The 18,086-nt window shown below is 35.4% G+C and overlaps 1 protein-coding gene across 7 annotated transcripts in view; it reads left to right on the top strand.

Moving 5' to 3' along the window:
• Window positions 1-18,086, top strand: part of TANGO6 (transport and golgi organization 6 homolog) — a 233,101-nt gene that overhangs the window by 15,091 nt on the left and 199,924 nt on the right. For all 7 annotated transcript variants that reach the window (XR_005027224.2, XR_008994011.1, XR_008994010.1 and 4 more), the window contains exons 5-7: window positions 379-515; window positions 5,093-5,255; window positions 6,548-6,630. Coding sequence is in view for 3 of the 7 variants with exons in the window: in XM_057492814.1 (XP_057348797.1) it covers window positions 379-515; window positions 5,093-5,255; window positions 6,548-6,630 (383 nt within the window). In the remaining 4 variants the exon portion in view is untranslated. The remainder of the gene's footprint in view (window positions 1-378; window positions 516-5,092; window positions 5,256-6,547; window positions 6,631-18,086) is intronic.

Below are 18,086 nucleotides of genomic sequence, written 5' to 3' on the forward strand. Positions count from 1 at the left end.
TTGTCCAGTTTTCTATTCATTTAAGGTGGTATGGTAAGTTTGGTCCCTGTTACTCCATGGTTTGATTTAAGGCATTTTAAAATGACGTGATGCATATAAAGAGACATAATAATAAATAACAATAATGATGTTGGTGATGATGACAATGGAAGTAATGAACAAGCTCATATTCAAGTCATATGAATAATACCATTACAATGATTAAGTGCTACTTTTTCTCTGAACTTCCCAGAAGCCAACATTGAAAGGAAGGGTAAATTATCTTATAGAATAAATAAACAATTTTCAGTGGAGAAAAAATGCTTTTTACCCCAAGTTTTAAAGACCTGATGTGGGGAACTGACATGAGTCTTTGACATCTCTGTCCGTTGCTGGCAGCTGGGCCGGCTGGTGGGAGTGATGCAGAAGCCACAGCCGCCGACTGGAAGAAGTGTGACTTGATTGCAAAGATCTTGGCCTCTTGTCCCCAGCAGTCTCTTTCACCAGAGGATTACTATCGGGATATCTGCCCCCAGGTAAATACTTCTTTCTCTTTTGACCATTTGAGGATTATCTGCTTATTTACAGAAGGAGGACTTTCAATGTTTCTCTAATACTGAGGTAAAAGCAATAGAAAATTTAAGTTTATTTTTCAGTGAAGGGCCATCTTAATAAGTGAATAAAAACCCGTGGAAGCCCCACAGCAACACAGCTTCTCTTCCTCAGCCTGGTGACTGGGGCTTCCCCTCAGTCATAACGCCCGCGGCCGCCACACAGCTTATGTTGCTTTTTAGTCGTCAGGGTCCCAGTATCAGACAAGGAGAAGAGAAAGATCACAAGGGAACTTGTTCAAACCATTTTAGCGTGGAAACCTAGAATGTGCAGCTTTTTTGAGTGGTGAGATCTGAAAATTGTGTACAAAAGGTATGCTAGTGTGTATTTTTGTGGTGCTACTGAGGATCACGACAATTAACTAATTACCCTGGCAATAATTCATCGTTATGTGGAATTACTTGACAAGCATTTTGGCAGTATGTGTGAACTTGATATGATCTTTAATTTTGAGAAGGCTTATTTTATTTTGGATGAATTTCTCTTGGGAGGGGAAGTTCAGGAAACATCCAAGAAAAATGTCCTTAAAGCCATTGAGCAGGCTGATCTACTGCAGGAGCCATGTCATTTAATTGCCCTGTGTACTAAATGACTGCTACTCATTGTGTATGCAGAATTTCCCAGAGCAAATAGAGAGCTGATAAACTTATGAAAGCAAATATTCTCACCTTGGTGATTGATTGTCTTGTATAATAATAGTAGAACATTTCAGAACTAATACCTTTACGATTGTGGATTTTTTTCTGTTCTCATTCCTCTCTTCTTTTCATTTTCATTTTCTGTGTGATCTTGAAAGATTATATTCTTGCTCACAACTGGCTTAATTTCTTCTTGAAAAAATGGGACCTATGAATGTTTTGAGTAATATTTCATCTTAAACACATACGTGTCATTTATGAACCATCTGTTATTAATCTTATAAGAGGAAAACCTAGCAATTGTTAATATATTTATTAAAGACACATAGCTGTAATTCTAGGTGGAAATAAGCAGTGCCATAATACAATGTAGTGTGGTTTGGTCTTCAGATGTTGGGGGTGTGCAGGGAGAAACTATATCTAGCGTGACTGTAGTACAGTTTGTATGAGCTAATGTATTCTAATGTATCACATTAAAAGAAAAGGCTGTTTGGAAATAATACAAGAAAGTAAAAATCCATACTATTATATTTAAGGTAGACTATTCAGTTTTTAAGAAATATGTAATGCCACATTTGTTTATTTATTTTTTAAATTTAAGTATCATTGATATACAATCTTATGAAGGTTTCACATGAACAACGTTGTGGTTTCAACATTCACTGGTATAACCCCCCTGCCTCTGCCATTGCAGTCGCTATCTATCAGTGTAAGATGCTGTAGAGTCATTACTTGTCTTCTCTGTGCTGTACTGCCTTCCCTGTGATCTACCTAGATTGTGATTGCTAATCATAATGCCCCTTAATCCCCTTTTCCCTCCCCACCCATCCTCCCCCACCTCCTTCCCTTTGGTTGGGGAGTCCCTTCTTGGAGTCTGTGAGTCTGCTGCTATTTTGTTCTTTCAGTTTTGCTTTGTTATACACCACAAATGAGTGAAATCATTTGTACTTGTCTTTTTCCGCCTGGCTTATTTCACAGAGCATAATACCCTCTAGCTTCATCCATGTTGTGAATGGTAGGATTTGTTTTCTTTTTATGGTAATGCCACATTTATTCAATCACATTTGTGCTATGTAATATCAAAGTCTCTTTAAGAACTATTAGCTATATCAGAAGTCTTTTCAGTATCTATTGCTCAATAGTAAGCAACCTTTTCAAAGTATTAATACTGAGTTTATATAGTTAAAATTCCAAAAAGTTTAAATAGTAATATTTTACTAGTTATGGTTTTATAAGTCTTAATTTAAATACAAGTATTTGTTAACTGGTTTTTATATTTCTGAATATTGAAATGTTTACTATTGATCATTATTGTGTATGCTTTTACTAAAACATGCAACATATTTTATTATAAAAATAGAAGTACCAAATAATTTATTGTTTATATCTAGAGAGTTTAAAAGCTTGACTTGAGTAACTATCATTAAACAATAAATTCAAAAGTTGCTGAAATTGGTTTACCATTGAAAGAAGATCTATGAAAATTATGTATTAGGCAGGTCTGCAGATAGTTATTTCTATTCTTATCATTCTTGCTTATGGCATTACATTTTTTAAAAATTAAGGTATTTTATGTATCTAATGTATCTAATGTATCTTATGTATCTAATGTAAGGTATCTTATGAAGGTTTCACATGAGCAACATTATGGTTTCAACTTTTACCCGTATTATCAAGTCCCCCTCCCACCCCATTGCAATCACTGTCCATCAGCGTAGTAAGATGCTGTAGAGTTACTACTTGTATTCTCCATGCTATACTGCCTTCCCTGTGACCTACCTGTATTGTGAGTGCAAATTATAATGCCCCTTAATCCCCTTCTCCCTCCCTCCCACCACCTTCCCCAACCCCTTCCTCTTGGTAACTGCTAGTCCCTTCTTGGAGTCTGTGAGTCTGCTACTGTTTTGTTCTTTCAGTTTTGCTTTGTTGTTATACTCCACAAATGAGTGAAATCATTTGGTACTTGTCTTTCTCCGTGTATGGCATTACATTTGAAGCATCTGGATGGGGGCTATCAAAGAGAAATTTAGCATTATACATTGAAAGCATTGGGAAACATTAGTCTTTCATTTCCATTTTCTCTTTTACCCTTCTCCCTGCCCTGAAATATGTTCATCTGGTTTTAATGCTGCAAAAAATATGCATTGTCTCATGCCTGTTTGCTTTGGATGCTGTGTGCTGAGCTATAACAAGATGTTGCTTCTTTTATCTGTATACAGCTGTTTGCTTTAAATTAGGAGATCTTGAAATAGCTTTCCTTGCATGTCTAAAATGAAAATATTGCATGTTCAAAAAAAACCCAAACAACCCTATGGAAGAGACTGGTTATTACATATGTATAATTATACATATGTGTATGTTATATTCATTATAGTATTTTATCCAAATGATAACATGCTACATATGCTGTTCTTCATTTTGCTTTTTTAACTTAACATACCTTGGAGATCATTTCATGTAGAGTTGCCCCATTCTTTTTCATTGTTACATAATATTTCACTGTGTTAATGTACCACAATTTATTTAAGGAGGCTTCTTATCAATGCATTGATTTGAGTTGTCTCCATTCTTTTGCTTTTACAAAGCATGCTACAGTTAATAACTATAAATCTTGTACACATGCAAATATTACCATAGGAAAAATTCCTAGAATTGAAATTACCAGTTCAAAGGGTATATGCAGTTAAGTTTTTGATTGATACTGTTTAGGTACTTCCACACCTTTGCCTAAAGAAAGTTACAAAAGTTTTCTATCTTTGCTAATCCTACTGGTGAAAAATAGAGAGGGAGTTTTCTTAATCAATACTCCCCATGCATTTAGATGTAAGACACCCTTTTTCAGTACACGCCCAAGAATTCAGTTTATTATGCTGATTTTCAGGGTTCTCATGGGTGGACAGAAATGAGAACAAAATATCATAATATAACAACTTATATTGAAAAAGAATATAGTATTTTTCTTATAGGACAAAGTTAGCATTTGCATGATGAGTAAATATTTTCTGAAACAAGTAGCTGTAGTTTTGGTACTTGACAAAATGATGAAATCAAGGCACAGGGTTCAGGCTTGCTGAGTCCCTCTCTGGCAGTGTTAGAGGTTACATACAGTTTTTGGACAGAAGATTCTCCCGTCTGCAAAAAAGTGCAAAAGTCAATTTTTAAGTCAGAAACAGAAATGCACTTTTCTGTTTGTTGCTTATATTGGGGTAAATCTACTCATAGCTGCTGGAGATCTACTATGTTTATCTTTGAGAATAAAATAGATTGTTGTCTGGGGTAGTTCAGACATGACACGTTCTTCATACCTTAAATATATTTATATACCTTGACCCAGTAATTTCATTTGGTGGTGCTATTTATAATAGCAGAATTTGGTGAAAAAGCTGAATGTCTGGATATTAGTGAATAATTTAATAAATTCTTATATACAGTGGAATATAACATTTTTGAGGAATTTATAATAATATGAGAAAATTTCAGCAATACACAAGACTGTTAGTATTAAGTATGGTCTCAATTAAAAGGAAAAAAGAATTATACAGAAATACATTGGAAAAAAATACACCACAAATGTTTATAGTGATTTGGGAAGATTTAATTTTCTTTTTTGAAACTTTATTTTCCAGATTTTCTACAGTGAGCAAGTATTTTATAAACTTGATAAAATTATTGAATAAAAATATAGCCTCTTCAGTTCTCAAAACCTTTGAAATTGTGTTATTAAATTTAAAAAAATTCTGTTGAATCGATGTTACTGCAGTGAGTTAATTTTTTCGTTTAAAGAAATTAATGCTTCCTCTTCTTAGTTAATGTAACACTCGTTGCAAAAGTCTGGCATTTACTTCATGTACTTTTTCTTTTAGATTCTAGATTTATTTCACTTTCAAGATAAATTGACAGCACGACAATTTCAGAGAGTTGCCACCACTACCTTTATAACTATGTCAAGTGAACATCCACAACTGGCTGCAAAGTATTTACTTCAGCCCCTATTAGCTCCTCTTCATCAGTGTTTAAATACAGCAGGTAAAGGAAGAAGTCTGGTTGTTGGGTCTTCTTCAGTGTTTCAGATTTAAATGACTTGTATCTGTGGTATTTTGGTGTTTTTAGCTGTCTTCCCCCCAACTTTTTATTTTGAAAAATCCACTTCACCAAAGTTCCAGGAAGAGTACATTGAACCATCCTATCCACTTGATGAAGATTGACCAACTGTTAACATTTGGCCACATTTGCTTTATCTTTGTGCCATTTGTAACAGCAGCTACATGTTTTGCGTATACAATCTACTGATAATAAAAAGGAGTAGGGAGGAATATGACTCCTCTTATATAGCCCCATCATTGCCACTGGAGAAGCAATCTAAAGTATAAGCTTTCTTTCTTTTCTTTTTTTTCATGTTGTATCACATTTTTAGGATTGTGTGGCAATTATGATGAATTTCCATGTTTTCTCTATTCCAAGATGCACATTTTTTTTCATACTTAAAAACTTTTTATTTTCAAAATCTGTTTCACATTTTAACGTGATGTCAAAATGCATCTTACGATCGTTGTTATCCAGGTAGCAGTCATGGTGTTGTCTGTGCCTGTAAATGGACATTAGAACTTGTAGAATGGATGTCAATGACTTAGAAAAAAATTATGAAAACAATATAGAATGGTGGACTCTTAAGAAATGTCACATTGCTCCCTGAACTCTTGGTGGCACAGAGGACAATATATTGTGGCCAGATGTGGATATCAATAATGGAGTTAAAATGTTTCAGAAGAGTTGGACACTTCATGTCAAGTTTTAATCATTTCTTATCTCATTTATCCCAATTATTTAGTTTACATAAAGAATGATATATAATAAAAATATGTCTAAATAAGTCTAAAAGAACTCTTTTAATACTTAAAAACTGTGTTTTGAAACTTTTTAAAGGGAAATTTTCAAATATATCTATTGAGAATAGTGTCATGGATTCCTTTGTACCAATCACCTCGGTATAACCGTTGACTCTGCCATTTTAACTTAATCTAATTCCCAATTTTTCATTCAATAAATTTAGTTAGAATTCTGAGCCATAATGTTTCATAGGTTACTCGGCAGTGTTTATTTCTTTGTTAGTGATACATAAAATAACAATGAATGTTTACAACCAAAGACATCATAGATTCCATGAAATATACTTGAATGGTGCCATCTTGTACAACTGTAACCATGTCAGATTTTAGTTGTAACTTACCAAACTTTCTAGTAAAACTTTTTTCCTTAGGTCCAGTTTCTTCTTGTCGCTGAGGTGCTGAGTGTGGATAATTTTGTTTTTTGTTCTCTAGAGATTCCAGAGAGTGACATGGTACCAGGGACCATTTTGGTGACAGAAGAAGAACTTACTAGATGTATTGAGGATGTATTTAAGGTTGGAGTCAAGAATCTAATGTTTTTAGCTAATATTTATACTTAGTTTTTAAAAATAATTTTTCCTTTTTAACTGCTATTTCAGGAATTGGAATGACTAATCTTAAATTCCAAACTGTCAAAATCTTTTCACTTTGAAACTGGAAACTATAAGCTGTTAGTGAAAAAACCAATACATCTTAAAACTGTCAATTTCATCATTTACTCTGAATGTTAAACAGTTTAGATTCTCTAACTGGCACATGCCGCTGATGAAACCATGTCTTTTGAAGAAATTGACAGAGGTATTTGCAATACTAGAGGCTTCCCCAAAGTGTATGATAATATTGAATCTGCTTTATAACTTTTGATAGTAATCACTGTCATAAAGAAGTCTTAATAAATGAATCCTGTAAATGACTACTTAAATATATAATGAAAATGAAAAAAAATTATAAACTGTATATTCTGTATGATTACAATCTTTTAAAATATATGAAATATATATATTTTAGACAAAAATGAAATCCTTTGTGTTAGGGCCAGATGGAGTTGGGTTAATGTTCTTCAAAGAAGTTTATTTTGATAAATTTATAATAGTAATTTACCATGAAAACTATATACACTGGTAAATAGCTTTCAAAATTAAATACCATGTAAAACAGTACAGCCACTTTGGAAAATAGTTTGGTAGTTCCTCAAAAAGTTAAAGATAGAGTTATTATTAGTGGAAGTTCCACTCTTAGGTATATACCCAAGAGAAATGAAAACACATTCACACAAAAACCTGTACACAAATGTTCATAGCAGCATTTTTCATGAAAACCCAAATATAGAAATAACCCAAATGTCTATCAGCTGATGAATGGATAAACAAATGTGATATATCCAAATAATGGAATATTTTTGAGCCTTAAAAGGGAATGAAATATGGATACATGCCACAACATGGATAAACATTTAAAAAACTATAATTTCAAATTTTTAAAAGAAGCCAGACACCAAAGACCACACATTGTATGATTCCATCTAGTATATGAAATGTTCAGAATAGGCAAATTAGTGGTCGCTAGGGGTTGGGGTGGGAAATGGGAAGTGGCTGCTGTGAGTATGGGGTTCCTTTTTTGAGGTAAGGAAGATGTTCTGGAATTAGTGGTGATGGTTATACAACCTTGTAAATTTACTAAAAGCCACTGAATTGTACATTTAAAGAGAGTGAATTTTATGGCATGTGATTTATATCTCAATAATTTAAAAAATCTATATTCCACATTTCTTGTTTCTTTTCAGTGGCAATAAATTAAACATTTTAGAGTATATTTTGTCAGTTTATTAAGAAATAGTTCAAACATACAAAAAAATATGAAGAGTACAACACTCTTGCACCCAGCTTAAGAAATTAAACATTACCAATTCAGTTGAAATCCTCTGTCTACCCATCTCTGATCACACTTCACTTGCTTTTCACACAAAGGGCACCACTATACTGAATTTGTATTTATTATTCCTTAAGCTGTTTTATAGTATTGTTGTGTGTGACTTTAAATTTAAATAGCATTATATTATATATGTAGCTTTAACACATTCATTTTTCACTGCTAGATGTCATCCCATTACATAACGGTCACCATTCATTTGTTTATTCTTCTACTGATATACATTTGCATTATTCCCAGGGAGTTTTTGCCAGTCCATGAGGTTCACTGTGGCTTTAATTAGCAGTTAATAAGTCTTCTCATTACTGGCATGGTTGAGCATCTTTTGTGGTTTTGGTTCATTCATATTTTCTCTTCTCTAAATTGCCTGTTCATATATTTTGCCCATTCAAAAAATTGGGTTATTTGCCTCTTTAAAAACATTTTTAGAGTAAATCTTTTTTTAAAAAAATAAAACAGCTTTATTGAGGCATACTTTGCAGATCATAAAATAATGTTTTAAGTGTACAAGTTAAATGATTTTTAGTAAATTTACATAGTTGTAAAACCATCACCACAATACAGTTTTAGAATATTTCAGTTACACCAAAAGATCTCTTGTGACTATTTATAGTCACTTCCTATTCCCACCCCTAGCCCTAGGCAACCACAAGTCTACTTTCTATTTCCATGGATTTACCTTTTGTGAATATTTGGTATGAGGGAATCATGCAATATGTGTTCTTTTGTGACTGGCTTCTCTCTCTTAGCATAATGTTTCTGAGGTTCATCTAGGTTGTTGCTTAAATCAGTATCTTGTCCTTTTTTATTGCTAAGTACTATTCCATTGTGTGACTATGGCACATTTTGTTTATCTGTTCATCAGTTGATGGACATTTAGGATAATCTTTTGTTTTTTACTTTATAAGATATAATTCACATACTATACAATTCTCCCATTAAAGTGTGCATATCAATAGCTTTTTAGTATGTTCACAGGTTTTTGCAGCCATCATCACAATCAATTTTAGGACATTTCATTTCCCAAAAAGAAACTCTATACCATTCCCAAAGCCCTCCACCAACATTCCTTCCATCCTCCCATACCTCCAGCCCTAGATAGCCTCTAATCTACTTCCTATTTCTATAGATTTGCATATTCCAGACAATTTTTTTTTGTTGAGGTATAGTTGATATGCAATATTATATTGTTTTCAAGTATACAACATAGTGATTCAATATTTATGTATATTGTTAAATCCTCACCCTTACTAGTATAGTTACTATTTGTCAACATAGAAAGATGTTGCAGAACTATTGACTATATTCTCCATGCTGTACTTTCATCTCTGTGAGTAATTTATATTATGATTTTGATTTTGTGCCTTTTTATCCCCTTCACCTATTTCACTTACCCACCGGAAACCCTCTGCCATGGCAACCACCAGTCACTTTGCAGTGTCTTTGAGTCTATTGCTGTTTTATTCATTTTGTTTTATTTTATTTTGTTTTTAGATTCCACAAATAAGGGAAACCACATGGTATTTGTCTTTCTCTGCCTGGCTTATTTCACTTAGCATAATACCTTCTGAGTCTATCCATGTTGTAGAAAATGGCAGGATTTCTTTCATTTTTTATTGCTGAATAATATTCTATCATATATGTGTATCACATCTTCTTTATCCATTCATCTATTGATGGACACTGGTTGCTTTCGTATCTTGGCTATTGTAAATGTAACAGTAAACATAGGGGTGCATATATCTTTTTAAATCAGAGATTTTTGTTTTCTTTGGATAAATTCCTAGGAGTGGAAGTACTGGGTCATGTGTTTCTATTTTTAGTTTTTTGAGGAACCTCCATACTGTTTTCCACAGTGGGTGCACTAATTTATATTCTTACCAACAGTGTAGGAGGGTTCTGTTTTCTCCACATTCTCTCCAATACTTGTCATTTCTTGTATTTTGGATAGTGGCCATTCTAGTTGGTGTGAGGTGATATCTCATTGTGGTTTTGATTTGCATTTCCCTGATGACTGGCAATGTGGAGCATCTTTTCATCTGTATTTCTTCTTTGGAAAAATGTCTGTTCAAGTCCTCTGTCCATTTTTTAATTGGGTTATTTGTGGTTTTGTTGTTGAGGCATATGAATTCTTTATATATTTTGGATATATCATTTACAAATATATTCTGCTATACCACAGGTTGGTTTTGTTGATGGTTTCCTTATACAGAGCTTTTTAGTTTGATGGAGTTGTACTTGTTTATTTTTGCTTTTGTTTCCCCTGCCTGGAGATATGTGTCCAGAAAAGAACTATTCATATTTATGTTTAAGATATTTTTGCCTATATTTTCTTCTAAGAGTTTTATGGTTTCATGCCTTATATTGAGGCCTTTAATCCACTTCAAGTTTACTTTTGTGTATGGAGTTAGAGAGTAATCCAGTTTCATTCTCTTGCGTGTAGCTGTCCAGTTTTCCCAACATCAGTTATTGAAGAGGCTATCTTTTCTCCATTGTTTATTCGTGGCTTTTTTTTCACATATTAATTGACCATATATGTGTGGGTTTAGTTCTGAGCTATCTACTGTGTTCCATTGACCTGTGTGTCTGTTCTTGTGCCCGTACCATACTGTTTTGATTACTGTAGCTTTGTAGTATAACTTGAAGTCAGGGAGTAAAATACCCCCAGCTTTGTTCTTCTTTCTCAAGATTTTGGGGTCTTTTGCGGCTCCATATAAATTTTAGGATTATTTGCTCTAGTTCATTGAAAAGTGCCATTGGTATTTTGATAGGGATTGCATTGAGTCTGTAAATTGCTTTGGGCAGAATGATCATTTTGGCAATATTAATTCTTCTTATCCATGAGCATGGGATAGATTTCTATTTATTTGTGTCTTCAATTGCTTTCATCAGCACAGTACTCACTTTTTACTAAAGTGAGATGTTTACTACCTTTTTATTTAATTCATTATTTAAAAAACCCAGAATACCCTTTACAGGTATTTATAGGTATTTATCTGATCTGGCATACAAATACAGAATTAATTGCTTACAGATAAAGCATGACATGATGACTTAGTGAATATAATGCTTTTTTTTTAATGCCTCAAAGACATATAAAAATAAATTTCCTGATATCCTTTTCTGTGCATTCATAGCAAGGACTTTTCAGATTATAGAAAGACAAATTATATAAAGCAGTCTAGAAAGCAAATGTTCTGAATTAGGGAACAAGGCCCAATTAACTTTCAGAAAGATTATCTTTGGCACATCTCACCTTAACAGGTTGTTGAAAAAATGTTAAGTGGTGGGGTGTGGAATGTCAGACTTGAAAGTAGTGTCAGCGGTAGGACTAATTTTGACTAAACTTTGGTACAACCCCCCACCCACCCATAGTGTTCCTTGGAAGTCAATAAATTGCTTTTAGAAGAAGAAGAAAGCAAAATAGCTTCTTTCTGGCAAGTAAATTAGCCTCTAAGAAAATGGAAAGATCCAGAAATAATGAATCATGCCGTTTCTGGTATTCTTGCCCCAAAAAGAATTAGGGGAACCTCCTAATTCTGTGCACAGTTTGGTGAATTAAAAACCTTCCTGGAGAGGCAAGCAAAACATTAGTTTTCTGTAGACAGTTGATTATACACAAGGATTGGAACTGTCGTGAAAGCAGGAAGGGGTGCAGAGGGGTAATTATTCTCTCTACAAGGTTTTGGCAGCTCAGCTGCAGTGGGAAAACAGAGGAAATGTGTATGTTGGAGGAAAATGGTAAACACTGTAAAATTTAGCAACAAAGGATGTGTTGTCTTTATTAACTTTTTGCTAATACTAAATTATAGAGCACAGCTCAAAGGCAGGAAATAAGGAAAACATCTGGGATGGCTGAATTAATCCAGCAATGCACTGGGTAACAAGAGGGTGAAAGAGGGCATTTAATTTTAGAGAGGCATTTGGGAACATTTCCAGCTCTGATTTTCTCTTTCTCTCTCCCATTTTCTTTTCTGTTTAACAGATTTACTGAGATATAATTCACATATCACACAATTCACATACTTAGTGTTTAGTTCAACCTTTTTAGTACATTCACAGGGTGGTGCAACCATTACCACATCTAATTTTAGAATATTATTGTTCCCTTGAAAGGCCCCATAATTAGTTGTCACTCTTCTGTCTCCCCACTTTGCTTCCAGCCCTAGGCAACCACTAATCAATGTTCTGCCTCCATAGATTTGCCTTTTCTGGACATTTCATATAAATGGAATCATACAATGTATGGTCGGTTTTTTTTTTTGAAATTAAAAAAAAATTCATTTTGTTATCATTAATCTACAATTACATGAAGAACATTATGTTTACTAGACTCCCCCCTTCACTAAGTCCCCCCCACAAACCCCTTCACAGTCACTGTCCATCAGCCTAGTAAGATGCTGTACTGTGTTGCACATCACTCCCCATGCCCACTCCCACATTATACATGCTAATCATAATACCCCCTTTCTTTTTCCCACCCTTATCCCTCCCTTCCCACCCATCCTCCCCAGTCCCTTTCCCTTTGGTAACTGTTAGTCCATTCTTGGGTTCTGTGATTCTACTGCTGTTTTGTTCCTTCAGTTTTTCTGTGTTCTTATACTCCACATATGAGTGAAATCATTTGGTACTTGTCTTTCTCTGCCTGGCTTATTTCACTGAGAATAATACCCTCTAGCTCCATCCATGTTGTTGCAAATGGTAGGATTTGTTTTCTTCTTATGGCTGAATAATATTCCATTGTGTGTATGTATCACATCTTCTTTATCCATTCATCTACTGATGGACACTTAGGTTACTTCCATTTCTTGGCTATTGTAAATAGAGTTGTGATAAACATAGGGGTGCATCTGTCTTTTTCAAATTGGGCTGCTGCATTCTTAGGATAAATTCCTAGAAGTGGAATTCCTGGGTCAAATGGTTTTTCTATTTTGAGCTTTTTGAGGAACCTCCATACTGCTTTCCACAATGGTTGAACTAATTTACATTCCCACCAGCAGTGTAGGAGGGTTCCCCTTTCACCACAACCTTGCCAATATTGTTGTTGTTTGTCTTTTGGATGGTGGCGATCCTTACTGGTGTGAGGTGATATCTCATTGTGGTTTTAATTTGCATTTCTCTGATGACTAGCGATGTGGAGCATCTTTTCATATGTCTGTTGGCCATCTGAATTTCTTCTTTGGAGAACTGTGTGTTCAGCAGCTCTGCCCATTTTTTAATTGGAATATTTGCTTTGTGCTTGTTGAGGTATGTGAGCTCTTTATATATTTTGGATGTCAACCCTTTATCAGACCTGTCATTTATGAATATATTCTCCCATACTGTAGGATACCATTTTGTTCTATTGATGGTGTCCTTTGCTGTACAGAAGCTTTTCAGCTTGATGTAGTCCCACTTGTTCATTTTTGCTTTTGTTTTCCTTGCCCGGGGAGATATGTTCATGAAGAAGTCGCTAATGTTTATGTCCAAGAGATTTTTGCCTATGTTTTTTTCTAAGAGTTTTATGGTTTCATGACTTACATTCAGGTCTTTGATCCATTTTGAATTGACTTTTGTGTATGGGGTTAGACAGTGATTCAGTTTCATTTTCTTACATGTAGCTGTCCAGTTTTGCCAGCACCATCTGTTGAAGAGACTGTCATTTCCCCATTGTATATCCATGGCTCCTTTATCGTATATTATTTGACCATATATGTTTGGGTTAATGTCTGGAGTTTGTATTCTGTTCCACTGGTCTGTGGCTCTGTTCTTGTGCCAGTACCAAACTGTCTTGATTTTTGTGGCTTTGTAGTAGAGCTTGAAGTTGGGGAGCGAGATCCCCCCCACTTTATTCTTCCTTCTCAGGATTGCTTTGGCTATTCGTGGTCTTTGGTGTTTCCATATGGATTTTTGAACTATTTGTTCCAGTTCGTTGAAGAATGCTATTGGTAATTTGATAGGGATTGCTTCAAATCTATATATTGCTTTGGGCAGGATGGCCATTTTGACGATATTAATTCTTCCTAGCCAAAAGCATGGGATCAGTTTCCATTTGTTAGTGTCCTCTTTAATTTCTCTTAAGAGTTTTCAGGGTATAGGTCTTTCACTTCCTTGGTTAGGTTTTGTCCTAGGTATTTTATTCTTTTTGATGCAATTGTGAATGGAATTGTTTTCCTGATTTCTCTTTCTATTAGTTCATTGTTAGTGTATAGGAAAGCCACAGATTTCTGTGTGTTAATTTTGTATCCTGCAACCTTGCTGTATTCCGATATCAGTTCTAGTAGTTTTGGAGTGGAGTCTTTAGGGTTTTTTATGTACAATATCGTGTCATCTGCAAATAGTGACAGTTTAACTTCTTTACTAATTTGGATTCCTTGTATTTCTTTGTTTTGTCTAATTGCCATGGCTAGGACCTCCAGTACTATGTTGAATAACAGTGGGGAGAGTGGGCATCCCTGTCTTGTTCCTGATCTCACAGGAAGAGCTTTCAGCTTCTCGCTGTTAAGTATGATGTTGGCTGTGGGTTTATAATATATGGCCTTTATTATGTTGAGGTACTTGCCCTCTATACCCATTTTGTTTAGAGTTTTTATCATGAATGGACATTGAATTTTGTCGAATACTTTTTCAGCATCTATGGAGATGATCATGTGGTTTTTGTCCTTCTTTTTTTTGATGTGGTAGATGATGTTGATGGATTTCGAATGTTGTACCATCCTTGCATCCCTGGGATGAATCCCACTTGGTCATGGTGTATGATCCTTTTGATGTATTTTTGAATTCGGTTTGCTAATATTTTGTTGAATATTTTTGCATCTACGTTCATCAGGGATATTGGTCTGTAATTTTCTTTTTTAGTGGGGTCTTTGCCTGGTTTTGGTATTAGAGTGATGTTGGCTTCATAGAATGAGTTTGGGAGTATTCCCTCCTCTTCTATTTTTGGAAAACTTTAAGGAGAATGGGTATTGTATCTTCTCTGTATGTCTGATAAAATTCTGAGGTAAATCCATCTGGCCTGGGGGTTTTGTTCTTGGGTAGTTTTTTGATTACCACTTCGATTTCTTTGCTGGTAATTGGTTTGTTTAGATTTTGTGTTTCTTCCTTGGTCAGTCTTGGAAGGTTGTATTTTTCTAGGGAGTTGTCCATTTCTTCTAGGTTTTCCAGCTTGTTAGCATATAGGTTTTCATAGTAATCTCTAATAATTCTTTGTATTTCTGTGGGGTCCGTCATGATGTTTCCTTTCTTGTTTCTGATTCTGTTGATGTGTGTTGATTCTCTTTTTCTCTTAATAAGTCTGGCTAGAGGCTTATCTATTTAGTTTATTTTCTCAAATAACCAGCTCTTGGTTTCATTGATTTTTTTCTATCATTTCATTCTTCTCAATTTGATTTATTTCTTCTCTGATCTTTATTAAGTCCCTCCTTCTGCTGACTTTAGGCCTCATTTGTTCTTCTTTTTCCAATGTCGATAATTGTGGTGTGTTAGACCATTCATTTGGGATTGTTCTTCCTTCTTTAAATATGCCTGGATTGCTATATACTTTCCTCTTAAGACTGCTTTCGCTGCGTCCCACAGTAGTTGGGGCTTTGTGTTGTTGTTTTCATTTATTTCCATATATTGCTGGATCTCCATTTTAATTTGGTCGTTGATCCATTGACTATTTAGAAGCATGTTGTTAAGCCTCCATGTGTTTGTGGGCCTTTTTGCTTTCTTTGTACAATTTAGTTCTAGTTTTATACCTTTGTGGTCTGAAAAGTTGGTTGGTAGAATTTCAATCTTTTTGAATTTACTGAGGCTCTTTTTGTAGCCTAGTATGTGGTCTATTCTGGAAAATGTTCCATGTGCACTTGAGAAGAATATGTATCCTGTTGCTTTTGGATGTAGAGTTCTATAGATGTCTGTTAGGTCCATCTGTTCTAGTGTGTTGTTCAATGCCTCTGTGTCCTTACTTATTTTATGTCTCTTGGGTCTATCCTTTGGTGTGAATGGTGTGTTGAAGTCTCCTAAAATGAATGCATTGCATTCTATTTCCTCCTTTAGTTCTGTTAGTATTTGTTTCACATATGCTGGCACTCCTGTGTTGGGTACATATATATTTATAATTGTTATATCCTCTTGTTTGACTGAGCCCTTTATCATTATGTAATGTTCTTCTTTATCTCTATTTTGTCTGATACTAGTACTGCAACACCTGCTTTTTTCTCCCTGTTGTTTGCATGAAATATCTTTTTCCATCCCTGGACTTTTAGTCTGTGCATGTCTTTGGGTTTGTGGTGAGTCTCTTGTAAGCAGCATATAGATGGTTCTTGTTTTTTTATCCATTCAGTGACTCTATGTCTTTTGATTGGTGCATTCAGTCCATTTACATTTAGGGTGATTATCGATAGGTATATACTTATTGCCATTGCAGGCTTTAGATTCGTGATTACCAAAGGTTCAAGGTTAATTTCCTTAGTATCTAAGAGTATAACTTAGCTCACTTAGTATGCTGTTACAAATACAATCTAAAGGTTCTTTTCTATTTCTCCTCCTTTTTCTTCCTCCTCCATTCTTTATATATTAGGTAGATATTCTGTACTTTTTGTCTCTCCCTTGATTGACTTTGGGGATAGTTAGTTTAATTTTGCATTTGCTTAGTTATTAGCTGTTCTACTTTCTTTACTGTGGTTTTCTTTCCTCTGGTGACAGCTAGTCAACCTTAGGAACACTTCCATCTATAGTAGTCCCTCCAAAATAGACTGTAGAGATGGTTTGTGGGAGGTAAATTCTCTCAGCTTTTGCTTATCTGGAAATTGTTTAATTCCTCCTTCAAATTTAAATGATAATCTTCCCGGGTAAAGTAACTTGGTTCCAGGCCCTTCTGCTTTATGGCATTAAATACATCATGCCACTCCCTTCTGTCCTGTAAGGTTTCTGCTGAGAAGTCTGATGTTAGCCTGATGGACTTTCCTTTGTATGTGATCTTATTTCTGTCTCTGACTGCTTTTAACAGCCTGTCCTTATCCTTGATCTTTCCCATTTTAATTACTATGTGTCTTGGTGTTGTCTTCCTTGGGTCCCTTGTGTTGGGAGATCTGTGGATCTCCATGGCCTGAGAGACTATGTCCTTCCCCAGAGTGGGGAAGTTTTCAGCAGCTACCTCCTCAAAGACTCTTTCTATCCCTTTCTCTCTCTCTCTTCTTCTTCTGGTATCCCTATAATGTGAATATTGTTCCGTTTAGATTGGTCACACAGTTCTCTCAATATTCCTTCATTCTTAGAGATCTTTTTTTCTCTCTCTGCCTCAGCTTCTTTGTATTCCTCTTCTCTAGTTTGTTTCATTTATCGTCTCCTCCACTGTATCCAGCCTGCTTTTAATACCCTCCTTCGTGCTCTTCAACGATTGGATCTCCTACCTGAATTCATTCCTGAGTTCTTGGATGTCTTCCCATACCTCCATTAGAATGTTGATGATTTTTATTTTGAACTCCCTTTCAGGAAGAGTCACGAGGTCCATATCATTTAAATCTTTCTCGGGAGTTGTATTAATAATTTTACTCTGGACCATGTTTCTTTGGCGTTTCATATTTGTATATGGCGCCCTCTAGTGTCCAGAAGCTCTATTCTGGAGCTTTCAGCCCCTGTAGCAATGTCGGGGGTCACAGGGGAGCGGTACTGGTGCCTGTGGGGAGGAAAGAGCTGTTCCCCGCCTCCCGGCTCCTGTGCCTGTCTCCACTGCCTGAGCCAGTGGGCCGAGCACACAGGTATAAGCTTTTGTCCCAGAGCAGCCGGATATGGATGCCTGCTTTCCACAAGTGACCGGAATCCCAGTCTCCTCAGGAACTCCACCTATCCCAGCTTTCCAACTCCATAATCAGAAGAGTATGATGAAAGCACCATGAAATGTAGGTTTGTGCTCCCAGCGCAGATCTCTGGAGCTAGGTATTCACTAGTCCCAAGCCTTCCACTCCCTCCCTGCTCAGTTTCTCTTTCTCCTGCCATGAGCTGGGGTGGGGGAAGGGCTCGGGTCCCGCCGAGCCACATATCTGGTATGTTACCCTGTTCAGTGAGGTCTGCTCTTTTC

Source organism: Manis pentadactyla, chromosome 15, assembly GCF_030020395.1.
Source record: "Manis pentadactyla isolate mManPen7 chromosome 15, mManPen7.hap1, whole genome shotgun sequence".
Classification (NCBI taxonomy): domain Eukaryota; kingdom Metazoa; phylum Chordata; class Mammalia; order Pholidota; family Manidae; genus Manis; species Manis pentadactyla.